Genomic DNA, 25,547 nt, shown 5'->3' with positions numbered 1-25,547 from the left:
TCACAGGCTAAGGGACACATGTCATTTTTATAGATTGAGTTAGAGGAACTTGGGTTGGAGGAAATCTTTGTCCTTTTTTCAAAGGTAGATTTTACATAAATTCCAAATCATCATCATGGAGAACAAACAACCACCTGGATGGAAGACTTTCTTTGACTGAAAGATAACGTTGCCAAAATGGCAAAGTTGATTTATGAGTTGCCTTTTTTGGACCACCTTTATATGCTCTAACTACGAACTCCTCATTTCTTTCTCTGCAGATAAGATAGCATTATTGTCAGCAACAAAGAAACTCAATATGGTAATCTTGGTGTTAAATGTTGTTTGTAGACAAACCGATACATTAGGAGCAAGAAGAAAAGTCTTAGATCATTAACTAAATAATTAAATTCACTATTTCCTATCAGTTTAAGTTTTTTGGAAAACTTGTGATTTAATATGGTATCGGATTAGTTTGAATCCTGACTCTATAATTTACCCACATTTCAATTAAAATATTTTCCGTGTTGTCTAGTTCTACACATGAAGTGGAGCGCTAAAATATTAATTAAATGATTAAATTCACTATTTTTTTATCAACTTAAGCTTTTTGGAGAACTAGTAATTTAACAAAAAGCATGCATTGGTGGATCACCTAGATCTATATTTGGTAACTTACTTTTGGTCAAAATTTGATAACCATTTAATGTAAGCAGCAGCAAGATATATGCTCACAAAAGGCCTGCACAGAAGATCTGGATTCCCTTCCACTTCATATGACCTGTAACCCAAGTCACTGCAAGCAAGTTGTGGTTTCATTCCACCAAAGCATTATTAGAAGCATATAAACAAGATAAACAATTACTCTCACCCTTTTTTAGCAGTTACAAGCTTGAATAAGGATCAGGACATGCAGTTGGTACCTGACCAGCCACTCAGCCGTTTTTTGTGAAAGTTGCATGATCCCTACAGTAGTCTCCTTAGTTTTTCGGTTATACCACGTAGCAAGGGGCTGTCTGTCACTTTCCAGTTCAGCAATAGCACAAATCATGTCCTGCAGCAAGAAAAGATGCCAAAATTGGAAAATTCAAAATAGAAACACTTCTCAGTTAACAAAAAAGGTTGATGATTTCACAAAAACATCTTTTGATTGTTCAATGAAAAACAAATTCATGCAAGAGTTTCCCTTTGGGTGTTTATCCGCTCGATATTCATTTGGATTAGGTGGCGGATGGTGAAGAGGAAGAGGTTCCTCTTTTGGCTATCCTGGATGTCAGCGTAAGCGAATAGGAGTTTCATCGGGAATCAATGGTTGCGCGCCAAAAGACAAAAAGTAGGAGGGAGGTGTTGAATTTGAAAAGTTCCATTAATTATGGCGATGATTATGCAACCTCTTGGCATCGGAAAAGAAAGGCTCACATGATGTAGTGTTGAGTGCCTCTCATGGGTCTTAGGTCTTTTGGGTTTTTAGAGTCTTGCGGGTTTGTTGGGTCTCTTTCTTTTCGGGGTTGGTTTCGTTGCTCTCTTGTATACTACCTGTGTACTTAAGGGCGCCTTACTTTTTTTTATTAAATTTATCACTTACAAAAAAGAAAAAAGTTCATGCAAGAGTTACACTTTACTTTAAAATCATAAATGGAATCTACAGAAACAAATTAAGGTTTTGACTTCTATTTTCTGTTAACATCACTTCCATGCATCATCTAAAGCTTTTGCAATCTCCGTTTAATGACATTTTGTATGGAAACCAAGAAAAACCAAAAATTAGTCTTGGTAATCATGGTTAGAGATATAACATCAAATTAAAAGGGACGCAAACTTCTACACTTACAACTCTTTGTTTGTTTTGAATTTTGGAAACAAGAAACAACTTGAAAATTCCAGATGTAGAAAATTTGAGCCTAGGTTCACATTAAACAAGTCTGTCCTTAAGTGTCTATCATATGTTCTGTCCGCAATAAAGCAAGTCAAACAATGCTCCTTGGAAGACCAGATGCAGGTTACTGGGGCCAAGTGTAGTCAATCTAGTAGACACATTGACTGGAAGATACATTATCACTTTTAGTCGCATGGACAACTCAAAACTTGTGAACTACCTGTGTTCGAGACATCTGAGATGTGCATGCATATGTACAAAAACCTAGCTCCAACTAAATAGAATCTTATCATCTATTCTCCATGTGAGTGTTTGGTTCTTTTTACAAACTTTATGTTGATAAATCCGTAGATCTAGAAATTCATTTCAGACAGTTGAACCTTCTCAAACTGTTTCTTTTTACGAATCAAAAATATATTTTTCCAAAATAACATATTGCCAATAAGAACAAAAGGCCATGAACATGTAATGGATCTTGAAGTACAATTTTCACATCCCTTGACCAAATCCAGACACATTAAGATTACTCATTAATGGTTGATCAAGTCTGATAGATTCAGTGGTCTTCCCTCAATAGACCTAAACTGAAACATTGCTTCCTAAAAGATCAGGAAGAGGCCACAAAATGCACTGCTGCAGAATGCATGTTCATCATCTTAGTTATCAGTGTTACATGTGAAAGATGCATCAGATTAGCTCCAACCTCTAATCATATGATTGGTATGGCTCCTTTATTTTCTTCATATAATCCTTGTTCCGACAGAGAAAAAGTTAGAATAGCTTATGGTTCTCTGTCACTAGTGTGGGGGAAAGGATCTATTTCTGTCACACCCTCTATGCCTCGTCTTTTCTTTTGTCCTTCATGTACCTAATTTTGCCAGTTATTTATTATCCGTTGCAAGTATTACCCTTGAGTTGAATTGGCGAGTCATTTTTTACTCTCACTATTGTTTCTTTTAGGACCTAGCCATAGGGAGGATGATTGGCAGTTGTAGCTTGAGGGATGGTTTGTACTACCTGGATTCTTAGCTCAGGACGCAAAGTTAGCTCACACAATCTTATCATACTGTTTAGGCAGATGACTCTGTAGCAAAAATCTAGCTCTGGCATCAACAATTAGGGCATCCTTCTTTTTTTATTGTTGCAACGCATATTTCCTTCTTTATTTTTGCATAAAAATGTTTCTAAGTTTCAGTGTGAAACTTGTGAACTTTCAAAAAACCATCATGTGTCTTTCTCTTCTAGTATCAATAAAACTGTTGAGCCTTTTGTTCTTGTTCATACTGATGTGTGGGGCCCTTCACGAGTAGTTTCTTTATCTGGTTATCAGTGGTTTGTTTCTTTCATTGATGATTTTTTTTTCGAACCATGCGGGTATACTTATAAAAGATAAAAGTGATGTGCTCTCTGTGTTTCAAATGTTCCACAAGATGATTAAGACCCAATTTAATATCAATATAATAATCGTTCATTCTGACAATGGAGGTGAGTATATGTCAAGTGTTCTCAGGATGTACTTTCATGGCATAATCCATCAAATCACCAGTGTTGATACTCCCCAACAGAATGGGATTGCTGAGCGGAAAAATCGACATCTTCTAGAGGCAACTCGATGATTAATGCTTGATATGCATGTTCCCAAATCTTAGGGGACACCTTACTTGCTACTGCATATCTCAAAAATAGGATGCCTTCTTAGGTAATAGATTTCAAAATGCCTCATGAGGTGTTGTCCCCACCTTTCTCTACTTCAAAAGGTGTCCCTCCAAAGGTGTTTGGATGTATTTGTTTTGTCCATGTTCATGGTCCTGCTCGGGGTAAAATAGATCTCCGAGCCCTCAAATGTGTCTTTGTGGGTTATTCTCCTACGCAAAAGGGGTATAAATGTTATCGCCCCCATCGAGAAAACAATTTCTCTATAGATGTTGCTTTCTTTGAAATAAAACCATATTTCTCCACAACCCCTCCTCTTCCCGTGGAGAGTTTGAGTGAAGAGGAGTCTTTTAATCCATCACTTGTCCCCCACTTCTATGCCTGAGCAAGAGAAACAGCAACTTACTACTGAGTCTCCCACTGAACCAACTGATAAGTCACATGTAGCGCCGCATGTGGAAAAGTTGAGAGTTTACTCCAGACCCCAGAAAAGTAAGACTATCCCTTGATGCTACATGCCAAACATCTTATCCTGACTCAGGTAATACAACTTCTATCCCTAATACGAATCCTATAATACTTGTGGTCAATGAAATGAATCTACCTATTACACAACACAAAGTGGGTTAGGTCCTGTACTCACCATCCCATTATCTGATTTTGTTTCCTATGAGCACCTTTCACCATCCTATCAGTCCTTTATGGAAAAATTGTCATCTATGTCTAGTCCTAGAAATTTACAGAAGGCACTTAGTGATCCAAAGTAGAGGATAGCGATGCAAGAAAGACGAAAGCCCTTCACAAAAACAAGACTTGGGATCTTGTTAAATTGCCTAATGAGAAGAAGGTTGTTGGATGTAAGTGGGTATTCACTATCAAGCATAAAGCCGATGATTATGTGGACCGATACAAGGCCAGACTAGTTACAAAAGGTTTTACACAAACCTATGAGATTGACAATGAGGAAACATTTGCTCCAGTAGCAAAGATGAACTCAATTGGAGTTCTACTTTCTATAGCAGCAAACTTGGATTGGCCTCTCCACCAATTTGATGTGAAAAATGCATTTCTTCATGGAAATCTAAAAGAAGTATTGTAACGACCCTGGGAAAAGTGCTAGCCACATTTGCACTATCATCCCAAAATGACTAGTTAATTTGAAGCTTTCCTAGAATCCCTTATAAAGACCAATTTCACCTAATAACTAAACAATGTGGGACTTAACACTCATGACTATCTTTATAAACCACCCACTCTATGTGGGCTACTCCTCATCTTTTTAATGTGGGACTAGAGTGATACATGGAAGTTCCTCCTGGACTTGAAGATTCATCCTCTATAGGAAAAGTGTGCAAACTAAAGAAGGCTTTGTATGGCCTAAAACAATTTCTAAGAGAATGGTTCGAGCGGTTTTCTCAAGCTATGTAGAGATTCAATTACAAGCAGAGTTAATCTGATTATACACTTTTTACCAAGCATTCCACTCAAGGAAAGATATCAACTTTGATTGTGTATGTTGATGATATTGTAGTAACGGGAAATGATGATGAGAAAATACGGAACTTAAAACACTCTCTTGCCAATGAGTTTGAAATAAAAGACTTTGGCAGTTTGAAGTACTTTCTCGGCATTGAGGTAGCAAGGCCAAAGCATGGTATATTTATCTCCCAACAAAAATATATCATTGACCTTCTCAAGGAAATAGGATTGCTCGGATATAAAGCCGATGATAATCCAATGGAGGTGAATGATAAACTAGGAGAAACTAATGAGATTCCTTTGGTGGATAAAGGTAGATATTAGCAATTGGTTGGCCGAATGATTTATTTATCTCACACCCGCCCAAACATTTCATATGTTGTGAGTATGGTGAGTCAATTTATGCATTCTCCATGAGATCCTCATATGGAAGCAACTTACCGGATTCTTCGCTGCTTAAAATCCTCACCAGGTAAGGGACTGTTGTTTTCTCGTCATGATTATTTAAAACTTGAAGCCTATACAATAGCAGATTGGGCTGGCTCAATTATGGATCTACAATCCATGTCAGGATATTGTACATTTGTGGGAGGTAATTTGGATACATGGCGAAGCAAGAAACAATTAGTGGTTGTCAAATCCAATGCGTAAGCTGAATTTAGAGCCATGGCTCGTGGAGTGTGTGAACTATTATGGTTGAAGATACTTTTGAAAGAGCTTGGTTTTGATTCCAAGGATTCTATGAGGCTGTATTGTGACAATAAAGCAACAATTAATATTGCTCACAATCTAGTCCAACATAATCGAACCAAGCATGTTGAAATTGATCAACACTTTATTAAAAAGAAACCCCGAGCAGGTATCATCTGCACACCATATGTGTAGAAAGGAGAACAACTTGTGGATATCATGACGAAAGGAAAATCTAGTAGTGTTCTTCACTCAGTCTTATGCAAGCTGGACATGCAAGACATCTCTGCCTCAGCTTGAGGGGGGGAATGTTGAAGATGGAAACTATTTTATTCTCTAATTTTATTTTATTGTAATCTCCTAGTATTTTCTTTCCATAAGAAGTTTGTATTCTCTCTTATTTAAACCCATGTAAGCATGGGGAATAACATGATCGAATAAAGAGTTTTCTTCTTCTATATTTCCGTTCTTCTTTTCTACTTTATTCATCGTTGGCTGAACAAATAATACTATTGAAAAACATTAATGCACCTCAAAAGAGCAGAAAATTTGAAAATGAAGAGAAGAGGTCTATTGGCAGCTATTAAATTCACATTATGAACAAATTGTAGCATATCCAAGCATTCCGACATCAATTGAAGTTACCTCATAACAATAGAGGACTACAGGTGATAATAACAGAATAAAGTTGAGCTTCCAGCAACATTAGACAGCAGGAAAACATCAACCCTAAAGAAACAAGCGAACTAGTGCACTACTCTTCTAGTTTTTAGAGCACAGGTAGTTCTAGACAGCTGCTTAAAATGGTAGTTCTAGACAGATGTTTTAAATCAGTTACTCTAGTTTCTAGATAAAGGCATGCACTATGTGAGGGTAGATTACCAGATCCTTGTTTTGAAACTTGATATGTTATTCATCAACTGATCTGACTATGTGACTTGATATGTTTTTAATCAACTAATCTAATTATGTGTAAAATCATACACACCATACATGAGTTTGTATCTGCCTTTCCAAAAAACTGCCCTGGCTTAATCAGTTGACCATTATTCATGGCTTCATAATCCAGTTTGGTTTAATCAATCCTGAAACCATATTCCATTGTGTTTTCACTCTAAATATTGGTGGTTTTCTACTCATTAAAAAAAAATATATATATATTGGTGCTTTTCTTCTAAAGAAGCAAGGATAGATGTGAATTCAAAGATCCAAATAATGTTTTTAGACAACAAAATGTTTAGAAGACATTCAGGTCTCACTGATAATTTAGGATTTAAAAGGAAGAAACTCTTTATAAGGGCAATCTAATAGATACATATTCCTGAAAAATAGAAAGAGTGTAGATGTAGGAGATATATTTCATTGAAAAGAAGACATACAAGATCTATCCGTGAATCAAAATGCCTGCTGACAACAATCTCAGCCACAGCCTGGAAAAACACCATATGATGCAAGTTAAAAAATAAATAACAAATATTAATGACACATCTACACGTATCTCTATCAAAATCAAGAAAATAAAAAATGATTTCTGACATCACTTTTTTTTTTTTCTGAACATTGAAGAAATATCATGTCAAATGAAATCAAGCTGACAACAAACCAAATTTTTGAACTGAGTCAAATCTAAAAGCATGAAAAGCAGTTACCATAAAACATTCATTACTTTTAATGACCACTAACAGCTATTATGATTTCCTCCACAAAAGAAGAAATTTGATTTACCTTCATCTCGGTCTGTGTCAAATAAGGCTGTCCATCTGGATCTCGTGATAGGTGAACTCTCTGTTCTCTAGACTCCCCAGCATCTAACCATTCAGTGCTCACTTCAGGAATTCTCCACATTGCTTCCATGTCAGAGGGGTCAATGCAATCATCCCAATATCTGAAGCTGACAGCCATCCTAGCAATACCACAGAATCTTTCCTATAGAATCTGACAACAACAAGATTGATTTCTGTCAGCAGTAATGCATCAAGTAACAACAAAGTGTATTATATATTTGTGTGTGTACATAAATGTAGGTGGAAGAAGTTTATTCAAGCAAAAAAAAACTCTAGACTACAATTCCTTCAAAGTCCACGTCTCTAAAAATAAGTTAATAGCTACTAATACAAGTCTGGAGCTTCCAATTAGGTGCTCATTTGTAAGTGGCACTTAAAGTTCTTTCCCACCAAAAGGGAACTCTTAAACGGATGCTTTAGAAAGCTAAGGATGAGTGTTGTCTTTCTACCATTGGATCGTATTAGTACCTCTGAATTTCCAGAGATGTAGAAGCACATAACAGCTCCAAATTCACGACCGTCAGCAATGAATACATGCTTACTCATTAAATTGCCTTAAGCTTTATTTAGTTACCAAAAAAAAAAAAAAGTAAAGGTTATGGATAAAAAATAAATCATTTTCAAGAGAAATTCTACCTTTATTTTTTATTTTTTTTTTATCTCATTCTTTTGATACCAACGACACTCTGGAGAAAATAGAAAACAGATAAAAGACAACATAATCAGGACGTGTCATGTAACAGAAGGAATTTCTTCTGTAATCCCAAAATTGAATCGACAAACCCAGACAGCCATTTTGCAGAAAGATACAGCAACCATTCACTTGCTTTAGGATCGAAAGCACAATACAGGTAAGAAAAGAATCACATCTCAAATTAGCAAATAAGTACCCACAAGCGCACCCTCTTCTAGAAAGAATATATATATATATATGTGCATTTAGAAGTACATGAGATGAATCAATCAAGTCTCCTCTTCTTCGTTGCAGAGGCCCCAAATCCCAACCCAGTTGCATTGTGTACCAACATATTTGTAATTCACTCTAAATTCCATACACCCAATCCCACCACAACAAAAAAGCAGGACTTTCGAGTTTCACAGAATCCACATTTCAAATTAGACCCAGTTCTCAAACGCAGCCATGCCATTCATTCAATCCCTCATCCCTAACACTGAATTCTGAAAACTAAATCAAACACCTCCGTCCCATAATATTGACGATAACACAAAATCACAAATATATGATATATCTGACCCAAACTAATACAACATGTTTTCATCACACACAAAAATATCAACGCACTAAACCCAGAAGGCATACATTCATAAAGAAACACATACGGCACACAAATGAAGCCACTCTATAGGCTCATGAATATGCACCAATGCAAATAACACAAGAATCACAGATAAAACCAACCTGAAAGTGATACAAAGTGATTTCAATCATTCTGATAATGCCAAAACGCTGGAACCCAGAAAAGAACAACGCCCAGATACAAAGATGCAATATACAACAATGTAGAGGGAGATAGAGAGAGAGGAGATTATCAGAACGGGTGCAAATGCAATGGGTAGGAGGAAACAGGTTCCACGCGGGCCCTGGTTGTGGAGAAATGAAAACCCATGGGTAAGGAAAGCAAAGAAAAGGAAATGAATTCAATGGGCATTGTATGGGGCAACAGGGGGAAGACCGACGGTGGACCATTGTTGCCGGGAATGTCTGTAAAAATGGTTGGTCGCAAAGGTTGTCAGAGGGTGACGCTTGGCTCGCCACGCTGTCTAGTCTTAGGTGTAAGGACCACTTTTTTCTTTTTTTTCTTTTTTCTTTTTAAAGTAAGGATGTGGATAACGGTGTACTGCATATTTTCCTTCTAGACGTCTTCTACAATTTTCCTTTTTCCCTTTTTTTTTTTTTTTTTTTCGATCATTCTTTATTAACGTGGCATTGTCAATTTTTCTCTAGATTAATCTTAATTAAAAAAATCAATAGTAAATTAACAATGTCATATCAGCGAATAATGATAAAAGAATGACAAAAAAGTTCATTCATTTTCCTTTTATGCTTCGTTTGTTTTGGCATAAAATGGTTTTTAAAAAATAATTTCGACATTTTTCGATGTTTGGTGAAGGCGAAAATAATAGTCAACGGGAAAATAATTTCTGTTTGACAAACAATGTTTAGTTAATTTCGGAAATTAAAAGCATAAATAATTTTTCCCGAACGGCAGAAGGAGTTGACCATTTTTTAAACGACACAGTCGACCATCACCAGATTTCGGCACCGATCGGCACCGAAATCTGGAAAGGTCTGCCGGAATCCGACGCCTTCCAGCCACTGTCACCGGATTCCGACAACCAGATTCCGGCCAATTTTGGTTGGATTCCAACCAATACAGCCGGAGTCTGGCTAAATCTACCTAAACCAGCCGGATTCCGGCCAATACAGCTGGAGTCCGGCCAGATTCTGACGACAGCGACCGAATGTTGTCAGATTCTGGCAATAGTTGTTGGATTCCATTTTTTGCCGTTAGGAATTTTTTCGTACAAGCCAAACGCCATAAAATATTTTCGAAAAAATCTTTTTTTTGTTGAAAATATTTTATGACGAAAATTATTTTACATCGACCCCTAAACTACTCAATCCGCCATTAGATTTTCTGATAGACTTGGACAGCAAATGCATCATATAGCATAAAATGTTCATTTCTTTTATGAACATAAAATGTCCATTTTTATCTCCATCACCAGTGTTTTTATACAATTATGCCTTTAGATTAAAATAAATAAATAAAAACTCCTCCAACTATGGAGACTCACGACTAATACAAAGGCATCATTATCATTGTTGGGAATAATTTTATTGCAAGTAGAATTAGATAGTAGTCCTAATCCGGGTCCAATAAAGATTCATTGAAGAATCTGGTCAACAGTCAAACTCCCAGTTGAATAGGAATAGGACTCTTAAATCAAATCAAATCAAACTCCAGTCACTCTTAGTTTAAGTGAGAGTAGTAAACCTAATTCAGGTTTGACTCCACTTCTTTGCTTATAAATAGGCTCATACCCCAGGTATAAATGATAGATTAATTATTTTATGCATTAAGTATACTTTTCTCTCAGAGACTAACTTAGGCATCAGAATGAGACCCCTGCAGTGATCATGTGTGCGTGAATAACATCAAAGAACATGCAGTTCACACCATACCAACAGTTTGGCACCGTCTGTGAGAACGATTATTCGTTTCTCATAATAATAAAATAAAAAATAAAAAAAATCCTTCATGGTGATGAACACACGTTTTGGAAGCCAAGTCAATCGGCAGGGTAGAGTCTGACCAGAGCCAGTTATTCAACCCAACCTGAATCCAGGAGTTCAGAACAATCCATAGCCTCCACCGTTCCCTCCTCCAGGTGGTGGAGACCAAGATCGCATAGCAGCATTAGAAGCCCAGACTGAAGCCATAACACAGTAGAATGCAGAGTTGCTGTTTAAAATTCTGGGACAATCTAATCCCGAGGTGAATTGAGATGAGCATGAAGAAGAAGAAGAGCGTAACAGCCATACCAACGACCATGATCATCGAGAGGAGGATCTTCAGCAGGAAGATCACCAAGAAGATAATTTATGGGAGGATAATCACCAGGAACAAAGGAACGGAAGGGCCAACCGTCATGGAGACCGACGGAAAGATGCAGGAGATCTAAGCAGAATTGTTGTTGAGTTTAAGAGAAGGTACACGTACATGGAGATGGAAAGGAATGACAAAGGAAAATCCATAGTGGTGGACAAGCTCTTATTAGGTACTGGCTCACCCTTCACCAGACGGGTAGCAAACTACCGGCTACCCGAGAAGTTCAAGGTCCCTCAGATCCTGAGTTATGCTGGAGACGGGAATCCTCTTCATCACTTGGAAAATTTTTGAGCTCATCTAGATCTTCACAGGGCACCCGATGAAGTGGCGTGCCGGGCCTTCCCTCTTATCTCTCTATGAATGCCCGGAACTGGTTCAGAAAGCTGCCTCCGAATTCTATTGATAAGTTCAAATAGTTATGCAAGATATTCTTGATGGAGTTTCTGGCTTTGTGGAAACGGAAGAAGCCCTCGGGATACTTATTAAAATTGCATTAGCGCAACAATGAAACTCTTAAGGAGTTTATGGCCCAGTTCAACCTAGAGAAGATGGCGGTTGAAGATCCAACCGAGGATATGATTTTTCGTTGCCCTCTATCATGGCATTTCCCTGAGGAGCCTCAAATGAAAAAGTGGACCGGGAAGCAACCAAAGACCCTGCAAGGCCTGATGGATAAGGTAAAAGAATTCAGCAATCAAGAAGAGACTTTGAAGGCTATATGGCCACTTCGATGCTACCTCTAGAGATAATCCCAAAAAAGAAAATGAAAGAGTTTAGAAAAGTTGATGGGGAAGAGCATAAGCTGGCAAAGAAGCTCAAGGACTATGACTTTATGCCTCTCAATGCCAGGATATCAGAAGTCCTCATAGAGATGAGAAGAAATCCGGAGTTTCATCGACCACCAAAGATACCAGGTAATCCTCCTTACAAGAATGAAGGCAAATATTGTGATTTTCATGAACAAGCAGGTCATTACACCGAGGGATGCATAGCCCTAAGGTTGTTAATCATAGAACATGGCAAGCTGGTTCGGTTTTTGGGAGAGCAAAGAAATCAGCCACGAAATAACAGGTCCCAGAGTCGTCAAGACTACTAGCCCCGAGACCAGCAGCCTCGGGACTAGCAGCCTCAAGATTATTATCCATGAGACCGTCCTCAACTAGATGAAATGGATTGAGAGAATGATCCCCGGGAGGATATAGAGAGAAGAAAAGACTAAAGCAGGAGTCCACGACATAGAGAACCGGGTGAGACTCTTATTTTCCGCATTTATGTTTTCAAAGAACTAGGTTATTATTTTTTAAACTTAGATTTATTATAATAAAGACATAAGATTCCCTAGATTTTGGGAGTATGTATATTTTGAATAAAAGAATAGGGCTGACTTAAGCATCATAGGGTTCCCACTCTCTAGACCCGGAACCAGTTGATGTCACTTCTTTTACATAAAGGAGGCGGGATTAAAACCCTAAGGCAAATCTAAGGAGACAACCTTGCAGAAAAAATAAGTATGGGAGAAAACCCTAAGGTAAATCCAAGGAGACAACCTTGCAAAGAAAATAAGGATGGGAAAACACCCTAAGGCAAATCCAGGGAGACAACCCTGCAGAGAAAACAAGGAAGAGAGAAAACCCTAAGGCAAATCCAGCGAGACAACCTTGCAGAGAAAACAAGGGAGACAACCCTCGATTGTCAAGTAACTCCCAGTTTGCAGTTAGCTGGTTTTCAAAAGGCATAGAGCCAGCTTAGGATGAAGGGAGACAACCTTTGATTTTCAGGTAACTCCCGGTTTGTAGGTTTCGGGTTTGCAGGTTTTTTGGAGGCATAGGCCATCCCCGGGGATAGGGAGAAACCCTAAGGAAAAACAAGAAGGCATGGGGGGTCGAATTTAACCCTCGGGTTTGCAATTTTTTAGGTTTCAGGTTTTTAAAAACCACAAAGGCATCGCACCAAAAGATATTCTCAACAAAATTCACTAAGGAGTACAACCCTCGGAATTCAAAGGCATGGGGGTAAGTTGGTATCCATCAGGATATAAAGTGTCTCAAGTGTGATCACACACCCGATGTCCTCAGGAAGTGCAGCAATTAAACTCGAGACATTCGAAGGTAGGAAGCTAAAGATTGTTCAAAGCCTCGAAACAAGCCAAGGCTCGGATTTCCCGAAACATAAAATTCTCATTATCCGAGCATGCCTCAAATAAAGAAATTGGGGGGGGGGGGGGTAATTGTTAGGTATAATCATACTCCAAGGAGAATTTGGTAGTAGTCCCAATCCGTGTCCAATAAGGACTCATTGAAGAATTTGTTCAACAATCAAACTCCCAGTTGAATGGAAATAGGACTCTCAGACCAAATCAAACTCCAGACACTCCTAATTTAAGTAGTAAACCTAATTCAGATTTGACTCCACTTCTTCGCCTATAAATAGGTTCATACCCTAGGTATAAATGACAGACTGATTATTTTATGCATTAAACATACTTTTCTCTCAGAGATTGACTTAAGCATCAAAGTGAGACCCTCGAAAGGGTCTCTTAATTTTAGTTGTTTTGCAGTGATCCTGTGAGTGTGAAGAACATCGAAGAACGTGGAGTTCACGCCGTACCAAAAACTGTACCAACAATCATTATGGATCACATGTATCACATGTAAACTATTTTTTGTTGAACTTAATAAAAAGATATTAACGGATGAGATTAAGTGAAAATGGTAAGTAGTTTGGGGATCAATTGTAACTTTTTAAAGTTTGGAGAACATTGCAATTTTAGTATAAATTTGAGAAAATTAAGTATAGTTTTCCCAAAATATTGAAAATTTTAATATTTATCATATTTTCTCTACAATTAACTTAATTTTGTGTTAAAGTAATATGCAGGTGTTCAATTAAATGTTGATTAATTTTAATATATTAAATTTTATCGGCCACAAAATCATGCGTAGTCACTAGGTGTTATAACTTTTTTTTTTTTTTTTTAATTGAGTAGGAAAATTGGCTACAAGGGAGAGTCTTTCCCACTCTTGATCCAGATGGAAGAGAGAATGAGAGAACTTATGGGAATGCTTCCAAATACAAGATGGGAAGCAACACACTTAGCTTTCATGTGCACAAAAATTTGTACAACGAGACACTTTCAAAGTATTCCAACTTTGAAAGGAAGATAAATCTAAACTAATATCAAAAATAATACTAGAAAAGTTATAAGAAGAGAAAAGAGAATGAGAGTTGATCGCTAGTACCACTAAAAGAGCATCATCCTCCAACACAAAATGATCAAAACCAGAGGATTTGGCCAGCCAAGAAGCAGGTAAAGCAGCAGTAGCTTCCCCTATAAGAGCATCTATGACATTCAGCCTCTAAGTAGCTAGCAGCCAAAATAATATTAACTGAGTATTCACTAATGACAACAGTAGCAGCAACAACAAAAGAGTCTCTCACTGCCACATCAAAGTTCCATGTAATACATCCTGACTGAGGAGGAGCCCAAAGGGAAGGGGGAGAGGCATCATGCCAAGCTTCCAGAGGAAGACCTAGGGTAGAAGACCGTTGCTTGATAATCTTGGGATGAGCAGGTTGCACATCTTCACGAATCAATTTTATCTCTAGAGAACCAAATTAGATCCAATGTTAGAGAAGCATAAAGTTGGAATTTCCTAGCTACTTGCTTGGGAATGGCCAACATCTCAACAGAAAATAAAATAGCAAGGATCCAATTTGAAATAGGTCTGGCAGAGAAACCCAAAGTGATGAGTGGCCAAGAAGAGGATCTCCAAAGAATTCTAGCCAAATCACAATCTAAAAAGATATTAGTCAAAGTCTCTTGAAACCCAAGCATCAATATCCACCGAAGGAACAAAACAACCAATGTTACCCTGTGAGAGAAGACTATCCCAAGCAACCTTCAAAAGAAGATGTTTGAGCCTAGCTTGGATTTTCAACCCCCAAAGCTTATGCCAAGCTTTTGATGAAAGGAGAGAAACATGCCCACTAGAGGATAGAGAAACTTCACGAGCTAATTTCACTGAAAAGATACCAGAAGTAGAGGGAGTCCAAATCCATTTATCAAAAAGCAAGAGATTGGGGACAGATATATGCTAAGGATGCACTCAACTGAAGGAGAGTCAAAAAGATCCTCCAAAAGCATCTTGTTCCACACCCTAACACCATGAAGGATTAAATCTGCCACACATAAAGGAAGTAAGGCAACCAAGTTAGCATTCGGCCTAGGTTTAAAATCCGACATCAAAGGAATCAAAGGCATATCCCAAATATCAACATTCACCCCCATTAGAAATGGAAATACAAGCACATTTTTTAACGATCATTCTATTCTTCAGCAATCTTTTCCAAAGCCAAGAGGACAAAGGATTAATTGGGACATTAAGAAAAGAGATACCATTTTTGAGATACTTAGCCCTAAGAGCATCCACCCAAAGAAGAGGTGGATTAGAGACCATCTTCCAACCCACCCTTGCCAATAAAGAATTGTTTAGAAGCTCCACAGTGCGAAAACCAAGTCCTCCCAAAGCCTTAGGCTAGCAAATATTGTCCCATGCCAAAAAGGAAAGGTTATGCTTTTTATCTTGGGGAAAATCACACCTGAATTTCCACAAGCCAGCATTAATAATAGAACACAATGATTTCGGCAAGAGAAAAAGAGACATAACATAAGTGGGGATCGCATTAGCTACTGATTTCTAAAGAGTAGTCCTAGCAGCTTGTGAAAGAAGTTTAGATTTCCACCCATAAATTTTAGCAAGAATCTTATCTTTAAGCTCCATAAAAATATCATTCTTTTTATGACCCATAAACAAAGGGATACCCAAATACTTAGCTCTAGATAGGATAGGAGGTAAGTGAAGAATACCATTAATAAAGGCTTTAGAAGCAGGCCTACAATTCTTACTAAAGAAGATAACAAATTTCTCCCTGTTAATGCATTGATTGGACCATCTTGAATAAGTGGAGAGACAATTAAGAATCGTATTAGCTTCATGAGCATTGGCACAGGAGAAAATTATAACATCATCTGCAAATAAAAGATGCGAGATAAAAGGATACAAATTAGTCATCTTGATACCATGGAACCTAAGGTCCCTCCGTTCAAAATCAACCTAGAAATAATTTGGACCCCAAAATGAAAAGGAAAGGAGAAAGTGGATCTCCTTGCCTTAAACCATGAGAAGGAACAAAATTACCAAAGGGAGCACCATCAAGGAGAATTGAAAAAGAAGTGGTAGTAATACATTGCTTAATCCACTGTATCCAAGTGGAATGAAACCTAACCAAAGAAAGAATGTTAAGAAGAAACTCACATTTCATGGAATCAAAAGCTTTCTCTATATTTAGTTTCAACGTCATTAAACCAGCATTGCCCTTTTTCTGCTTCATAGAATGAAAAAGCTCATGAGTTAAGATAGTATTGTCGTGGATGGATCTACCTTTGAGAAAGATATATTGTGTAACGACCCACCCCAACGACACAACATTGTCCGCTTTTGGTTCCCTCGAATCAGACTTGGTAGGAGGTTACCCATCCTAATACTACTCTCGTAAAAACATGCTTAACTGCGAAGTTTTAATAGGTTTATGGCTTTCACGGCTTTAAAATGTGTTGTGTCAAGAATGATGCAAATATACATATAAGCACATTCTCATTTCCATACCCAAGCGATGTGGTACATCAAAATCAACCCCTCTTGGGACCCAGCGTCCCCGCTAGTGACCCTCATGGGATCACCCCATTCTTGGCGTCTAAGCGAGTGCCCACTAGCGACCTTTATGGGCTTGTGCACGTTCCCCCCATCTCAGGCTGGGCAATGGCTCTGATACCATTTGTAACGATTCACCCCAACGATACAATATTGTTTGTTTTTGGCTCCCCTGAATCAGACTTCTAGGAGGTCACTCATCCAGATACTACTCTCGCAAAAACACACTTAATTGCGGAGTTCTTATAGGTTCATGGTCATCACGGTTTTAAACGCGTTGTGTAAAGAAATGTGCGAATATACATATAAGCACATCCCCATTTCCATACCCAGGTGATGTGGGACATCACATATTGGGCAGGAGACACTATCTTATGTAAAAAAGGTTTGAACCTATAGGACAAGGTTTCGAAATAATCTTGTAATTGAAGTTGGTGAGACTAGTTGGTCTAAGATGATTAACCACAGAAGGATTATCAACCTTAGGAATGAGAGCAATATTGGTATGATTAAACTCTTTGAGCATAAAACCACCCTTAAAAAAGCAATTGAACAAAACAAATCACACTTGATTTCACAGTTGGCCAATAGGAATTATGGAAAAGGCCTGTCATACCATTCGGGCCTAGGGCCTTATTAAGACCAAGATTAGTTATTGCTGAAAAAATATCTTTCTCATAAAAAATTAAGCACAAAACCATATTCTCTTCCTCAGTAATAACATTTTACACCAATTCAGATAGATGATTATCTAGAATTGGATGAGTGGAGGAAAATTGAGAACTAAAATGATCCATAAAAAATGAACCAATATTATCTCTAACACATATCCTATTGATAAGCGTTGAATGTTGCACATTTAAGTTCCTTAACTTGCATATGTTAATTCCTTAGCATTGTTATTTGTTTGATTTTGTATTGTTTTATTGTTTTCAGGTTTTAAATAAACATGCAATTAATTCCATTAATTTTGGGCTTAAAACACACATTGAGAAGACCTAGAAGATATGTTTAAGCTTAATCAATCATAATAGAAGACCTATATGATGTGGTTAGGCTTAATCAAATCAAGGGAATGATTAAATCGAAATTTCTCCCATAAGAGTCAAAATCGGATTGGATTCAAATTTGGATTCTACACATGCCTTAGTGTTTGGATCATAAATTTCTGCTCAGATCTCAGATTTCAATGAAATTGGTGGCATTTGAAAGATAATAAAAAATTAAACAAATATGTCAGAAATATATTTTTCCTAATTCAAACGTTTACTATGCCAAAATAGCCACACAATAAAAGACCACAGATTTGGACGAATTTGGAATCATTTTCCTACTTGGATTGAATTTTCAATCTCCTATTTGGATTAAGAGACTAAGTTCCGATTTTTCTTGGATTCCTAGGACTTTTAGGCCTCTCCTAATCTCTATAAATAGACCTCTAAGCTTCAAGAGAAGATGTGCTTAGCTTTAGATGAAAAATTCTTCTTAGAGGCTTAACAAGCAGAAGAGGAGAAGAACATGGCAGGAGGCCATCCCAGCACCACGATGAGCGGCTAAATTCGTAATAGGGTGTTGATGTAGCCCTTTCCAAGTAACAATGGTTTATTTGTATTTTAATTTGGTATTTTCAATATGCATGAAGGTTGTATAACTGTGAGAATTGATCTTAATGTTTATAGTCAATCATTATGAATATCTTATCTTGTCTTCGAAAGTCTTTTATATTAATTGAACTCAATCCTTCATATTTTCTGTGATTATGTGAATGATTGTTATACAACGGTTTTAATTGACATATGATTAAGAGGGTTAAATAGGCCATGCCTAGGGAAGATGGATTGTACTACACCCTAGTTTAGTGTAATTTAGGTAAACAATTCGTACTAACCGAAAATGGGTCATACTTTTCCATTGATTGTGTGTATCCTATTAAAGACATAGCTAATCTATACCTATGGAAGACGGGTTGTACTGCATCTTAGTGGTTAGGTGGACGGTCCGTGCCAACCGAAGATGGATTATACTTATTCTTTAGAAGTAATTTCTTAACTATTCGAGTGAGACGAGCCCTATATCATTAGTAAGAATTTTATTTTTTTTAATTTATGATTGACCATTGTTATGTGGTGATTGGTGAAATCAATCTCATATTCTTTCTCTCATCACAACTTTCTTTATTTTTATGTTTTTTTTTTTTTTTTTTTACTTTTATGTATTTATTTTTAGAAAACAAAAACCAAATCAAACATCTTTTAAATTAAGTTATATTTGATCTCGAAAAACTTGATAACAACACCTACGCAGTCTTGAGGTTTGACACCCTCAATATAGCCCTATCCTACAAGGATTCGTCCAATTGTGAGTGGTAATTATTATTATTGATATATTTTGGTAAACAAAAGACCACATCACCTATTGCCATCAGGACCTTTTAAACTAGAGAGAGAATTATACCTACAACGACATGCTGTAGAAGCATGAAAAAAAATTTGTGTTGAGGTCAGTGCAAGTGAGCCATAACTCGCGAGATTATTGCTTCCATAACACTTCCTCTCTCAGCAATTGTTCTTGCAACACCTCTTACAAAAAAACCTCCCTATCAGCATTAACAGGGGAATGGGGACTAGACTAAATCAAACTATATCCACCATTAAAGATTTGATTCGAGACTGAATGTGTCCAAAATGATGCTGATTCTAGAACTTCAATGTACATTTAGTGTTCTTCCACTTTCCGCTTAAAGACAAAGCTGGAGAACCTCCCACCTCACCAAACCAAGCAACAACAACAACCCCATGACTGGACTTATCCTGTGTCGAGAAGGCTTTAAAACGAAATTGTTTTGGTAGATTTTGATGCGTATCAATTGTAGACAACAAAATTTGGCAGTGATCTGAAATGGTTGCATGGAAGTGGTTTATTAGAGAATTGGGAAAAACCCAAATCCACTAGAGCATTCGACTAAACAAAATCCATGAAGTCATTTTGAGACGAGGAGCCAAAATCTCAGCCACCACTCTTCTCCGAAGCAGACAACATCGAGTTAAAATCACCAAGAAAAAGCCAAGCTTCTCTAAAAGAGTGACCCAAGGATGCCAAATTAGACCAAAAAAGAGCGTCTCTGAGCAGTATGAGGAGCATAAATACAAGAGAGCAGCCAAGGGCAATTAGAGGGATTTTAGTACACGAAGCAAGAAATGGTGTGAGTCATGTGACAATCAATCCTAACCGGCTCAATATCAACACCATCCTTGTAAGTCAAGTAAATCTCACCTTTATCCTATACAGGAGGAAATTCCAACCAAGTTGAGAAACCCATAGCAAACAGAAATGATTGAAATCTAGTAGACAAAACTTTAGTTTCGGACAAGAAGAGAAGATCAGGCCTATGCGTCCTGATCAAAGCCCGCAAAGCACAATTTGTCGGAGCACGAGCTAACCCACGACAATTCCAAGCTAAAACTTTCATTGAGGTTGATGGGGCAGCTTTGAGCCCGCCACCCCGGCTGAAGAAACACCATCAATATAATTGAAAAACCGATCTTCACCATTTGGTTCTTCCACGAAAGTGAAGGACAAGGAAGATGAAAATTCCATCCTAGCTTTCTTTAAAGGTTGACTATCTAGTTGAGAAGAAGAGAAAAATATGCCCTTGTGTTTAGAATAAGGATGGTAGAGTTTTTTTATGCAAGTTACCATCAAGGTAGAAAGGGAATTTACATGGAGCTTAGTAAGGAGACACAATAGGAAAATTTTTAGGAGAGGCAGTAAGACATGTGGGGGAGAGAATTGGCACAACAAAAAAAATTGGTTTCCACCAAACTAGATGAGTTAGAAGTGTCAAGAATGGGGCTAGGCAAACTAGACAAAAAGGATGAAGGAGGAACTTTGGGCCACGTTTTAGTAGAGAGATCAAGGTGGAAGGATTATGTTTTCTCTGCATGCGTGAGCATTAAAGAGGAATTGGCGTGGCTCCGACGATTCAGCGGTAAGTTGACAAGTGAGGAATTTTCATTTGTTAGTATTTTATATTGGCAACATTCTGGTTGACAAAAACACTTTATGTAACGGTTGTTTTTTAAAAGGATTATCGGTTCTATTCAGAGTCTTCAAGTAATATGGGCAGTGTCTCATTTCATGCCATGTGTACGATCACAAGTTTCTAAGAAGATGTCCATGAAGATTCCATGCAATTTTCAAGTCAAAACAACCGGTTCCTGTGCAACCGTCCGGACGGGCCTTTGAAGGCGTCTGGACGCCCTGCATTGTCTAGAAGCTTCAACGTTGAAGAACGTCCGGACCTTAGGACAACACCGTCTGGACGCTAGGTCAAGCTATTCAGAATCCGAGAAGAAATTGGATTTCATGTTCAGACACGAATTGGGAAACAGCAACCGTCCGAACGGAAGGGCAACACCGTTCAGACTCTTTTCGAGTTTCCACGAAGATTTTTGCACACATCTTAGTGTTTTTATCATAACTCTTTGCTCAAGTATCGAATTGAGACGAAATTGGTGTCGTTGGAAAGCTAAGAAAAAATCCTACAACTTGAATGTCTAGACGGCCATTAGAAACGTCCGAACGGAAAGAGAGTAGTGTCTGGACACCCGCCAGAAATTCAAGAATTTTCAGAATTCCTTTTCAGACACGAAAACAGTTGAACGTTTGGACGCCCTTTGCTTGTCGTCCGGACCCCTCCCAGAGGACTTTGATTTTGAGTAGAATTAGATTTTCTAAAGCCTATAAATAGAGGCCTCTAGGCATGTGTTTTGTACAGAATTCGGTATTGAATTATCTTAGCTTTGAGAGGGTGTTTAGGGAGAATTAAAGATCCACTAGCTCTCAAGCCGTTGCCGGTGTGCTCAACAGTTCGTGTGAAGTCTATCTTAGGGGTCGACCATAAGGTAAAGGAATCCATCAAAGATCCCTTTAGGTAGGAGACTTGGTTGGGAAGCGTTCACGATGGGCTTCGTGTTATAGTTAAAGGTATGACTGCTATAATAGGTTTTGTGAGTACGAGTGCTTTGTAACTTCCTTTGTTTTTGGATAGTGGAGTTCCTGGGTTTGGCTGCCCCGGAGTGGTTTTTCTTTTCACAGAGTTTTTACTTTGTCAACAAATATATTGTCCTTTTATTTTCCGTATTTAAAGATATTTTTGTTACACACACACTTGGTTGTTAGAAGTCAATATTTATTTTCATCATTTATTGTAGCCGTAAAAGGTTGAGAAGGCAAGACAGTCAAAAAGGAGGGAAAAGACAAAACAAACAGATATTTGTGGATGGAATGTGGAAGGATACCTTGGCATATGGGATTAACCAAAGTAAGGTTGGGTTGGTGAGTTCGCACAGGGGAGCGCGACTGAGTTGAACCAAAAGGCTCTACTTTTAAAGATACATGTCTACATGAAGAAGACAATGAAACTGTGGGCAAACTAAATGGCATCAAAACCTCCACCCTAGTCGCTTTAGGAAGACTAGCTTTCAGAATGTCTCCATACCTACCCATATCAGGAGGTTTCGAATGAACAGGACAAACAAAAGACAAGTGACCTAACCTTCCGCAAGTATACCAATAATCAAAAAGACGCTCATATTTGTATTGAATCCATGCAGGAGGTTTGGTAGAACGTTAATGCGTAAAACCCAAAGTTAAAGGTTGAAGAAGATTAATCAATACCGAATTCTCAAAAAACTCTTCCTATTGGGTTTCTCATTGTTTGCATTATCCACTGCCAATAGAACACCAAGACTTTCACCAATAGAAGTAGCAATTTCTATTGTCATCAAATCCAACGAAAGCATATGAACTTGCACCCAAAAATCGCATGTGGTGAAACATTTTCAAAAGTAGCATCATTATCTCAACACTTCAGAAAAAATGGTTTACCCTTGATATTCCATTGGAAATTATCTAGAACTCTAGACAAATCATCAACATCTTCAAAAGTGAAGACCATTTTGTTATCTTCCTTATCTTCAGTAGTTACAGACTTAAGAAAAAACCAAGCTAGTAAAATATTTTATTTAATAGTAGCCTTTGAGATAAGTTTAAGAGAGATAAGTTTCCCAACAATAGTAAGAGAAAGGTAAGGTAAAGAGCTAACTGACGAAAAAGTCGGAAGGGGAGACTGATTAGGTCATCTTAAAGAACTGATATGATTGATAAGGTTTTCTATCTCGTGACCTAGATTCTCCATTGCTAGAAAGACAAGAAAGGACAGGAGAAAGAAGAGAGAAGAAAAACAAAAGGAAGGAGGTGAAACAGAGTTCAGAGAAGCTCTGACGAGAGAGCGGATCATGAGACGACATCACTGGGTGTTATACTAGGTAGTCATGGAATCATTTTCTTATAGTTTGAGACATAATTTACTTTAAGATGACTAAAGTACGCCTAAATAATAATTCTTACAAGTTGAACACATATTTAGTTCAATAGATAGGATTGATTCTCTTGTGCCTTACATAGATCCTACCATTAAGGGTCACACTATCATTGGGTCATTTTCATAATTTCATTGGACCTATATTCGACCTCCCTTTTTTGTTTTTTGTTTTTGTTTTTGTTTTTGTTTTTTTTTTTTGAGATGGACATATAGTCATCTTACCTTGTATATTTTACACGAATAATGCTACTCTTCAAACTTATTTATAACACATATTTTATATCGGTTGATGTGTTGCGTTTTAAGTGGCTTTCTTTTTTATTTTAATTTATTTAGTAACTGAAATAAGCACATTACGAGAGCTGGTAAGATAAATGGGTGCGAACAATAGAATTACTCATTTTTTGCACCATGTTTCACATTTGTTGGAAAACAATCTAAGCCTCAACTACGAGCAAGATAAGGATCCCCTACAATTTCAAAAAAAAAAAAAAAATTGTAGATTCTCAAATGATATGAATTCAAGCCGTTTCTTGCATCAAACGGAATGAAAATACTACCTATTAAAAATGTGATATGTTACCAATTAGAATTAAGCATATTTTTATTAGGTTCTTGCACTTTATATCGTAAAAAAGCTTTGAGCCAAAAACTATCTTTTCGTTTATTAAAGAAGAAGCGTCTATTAAAAAATGAAGAAAAAACCTTTTGGAATGAATTTTTTTTTTTGCTACCTCCATAACATGCCACTTTTTTAATATATAATATTTTTCTAGCCATTCGATGTAAAGAAAAATATAAATTCACATAATTTGAGAATTTACAATATGTGACCCTAAGGACATGCATGGGCTTGCATTTAAAATCAGGGCTTGAAGTAAATGTCTTAAACATGCCAAAGAGAACAAAAGAGATATCTAATATGAATATGAAACAAACGATGCTTAGGACTATGGGTTGCAAATCATGAGTTATAAAATTAAGATCACAAATTCCAAATTCTCATCTCCTTTTCCTAGGATTAAACTCACTCATCCAAACAAAAACTAATAATCCAAAATTAAAAGAAAAATGTGATTCTATTATATTTACAAGGAAATTCACAAAGATTATTTATAAATAATATGAGAGTCAATTTTTTATCTTTACATTTTTTATTTAAGCAATTTACTCATCTATTATAAATTCCTACTAAATCTAACAAATTTATTCACTTACATGATTTTCACTAAATTATCAATAATCATTAAATAACATAATTGTGCTTCATTCTCCATGTAAATTAAAAAATAAGTACCTTTTCTTTTCTTTTTTCAATTTTACCAATCTTCTTAGATCATGCCATTGATTCTAACAACCAATTCCCACTATCACCGGAACACTTCAATTTTATAGGGAAAAAAATTATGGCCTACTAATATGATAATTTGAAATAACTAGGTTAAGGTGTTATGTCAAATTCATTACATAAGTGATTTGTCGGATTGAATCTCTCTCTCAGTTTTCTTTTTCTTATAACTCAAATCCGTCAATATAATGTTTAATTCATATCGAGCCAAAATGAATTAAACAACAAAAACATTGATAAGGATAGTAGGAGTAATTCTATAAGTCCCTGCTGTGTCACTCTTGTATCATTCCAAAAATGAGTTGGCTTTTAAAATCATCATTTGATCAAAATTTAATAGTGATCAATCACAAGCCCAATGGTGATTTTAAAAGTCACCTCATTTTTTTAGGAACACGAGAGTGTCACAAAAGGGACTTCTAGCATTAGTCTGACAGGAGAAGATATCAATATTTACAATAATAACAACAAAATAATTGATAATAATTTTCTTACTAGTCATGAAGTTCTTCCTCTGCCTGCTATTTAAATCCACAATTCGAAGTAATTTTCTTGTTCTAAACTTCCTCAGAGTAAGGCCGTTCCAAAGGTATTACATATAATACATAAATTGATTGTGTCTATGGGTTTATCATAACCCTTGGAATCATTCTTAAAATAATAATAATAATAACTCTTCAAATTCTTAAAAGCCCATAAAACCCGACCTTCCATGCAAGTGAAAGTCCAAGAGCCAACAGATTACGTGTGTGGGCATTAGATGAAGGTCCTTTATTTCATCAACCACTCTTGACTGTTGATAATATTAGGTGTTACAGTGTGCTTGGCAAAGATTTTTAAAATTGGGATATATTTTTTTTCCTTTTGAAAAATATTAAAAAGCCCCATGAACTAATAGCATTTTTAAAATAGTCCTATGAAGTAACAAGTGTGGTAAAGTGACCTATTAAATTACCAAAGTGTATCAAAAATGAAACTTTTTTATTATATTCTTATAATACCCTTAT

General features: G+C 36.9%; 1 protein-coding gene across 5 annotated transcripts in view; it reads right to left on the bottom strand.

Moving 5' to 3' along the window:
* Positions 1-25,181, bottom strand: part of LOC133874537 (uncharacterized) — a 33,543-nt gene extending 8,362 nt beyond the window's left edge. Inside the window, exons 1-7 of one of the 5 annotated variants that reach the window (XM_062312384.1) lie at positions 25,036-25,157; positions 15,493-15,695; positions 7,403-7,612; positions 7,057-7,107; positions 903-1,033; positions 659-775; positions 135-254 (exon numbers count right to left, since the gene is read on the bottom strand). In XM_062312384.1, the coding sequence (XP_062168368.1) occupies positions 135-254; positions 659-775; positions 903-1,033; positions 7,057-7,107; positions 7,403-7,579 (596 nt within the window). In that variant the 5' untranslated portion in view covers positions 7,580-7,612; positions 15,493-15,695; positions 25,036-25,157. Of the gene's footprint in view, positions 1-134; positions 255-658; positions 776-902; positions 1,034-7,056; positions 7,108-7,402; positions 7,613-8,881; positions 9,118-15,207; positions 15,264-15,492; positions 15,696-23,589; positions 23,612-25,035 lie in introns of those variants that run through there. The other 4 variants (XM_062312383.1, XM_062312387.1, XM_062312386.1 and 1 more) reach the window with 4 other exon arrangements.
* Positions 25,182-25,547: the final 366 nt, after the last annotated feature.

This window comes from Alnus glutinosa, chromosome 8, assembly GCF_958979055.1.
Source record: "Alnus glutinosa chromosome 8, dhAlnGlut1.1, whole genome shotgun sequence".
In the NCBI taxonomy this organism is placed as follows: Eukaryota; Viridiplantae; Streptophyta; class Magnoliopsida; order Fagales; family Betulaceae; genus Alnus; species Alnus glutinosa.
This window is presented reverse-complemented; position numbering and strand designations above follow the sequence as displayed.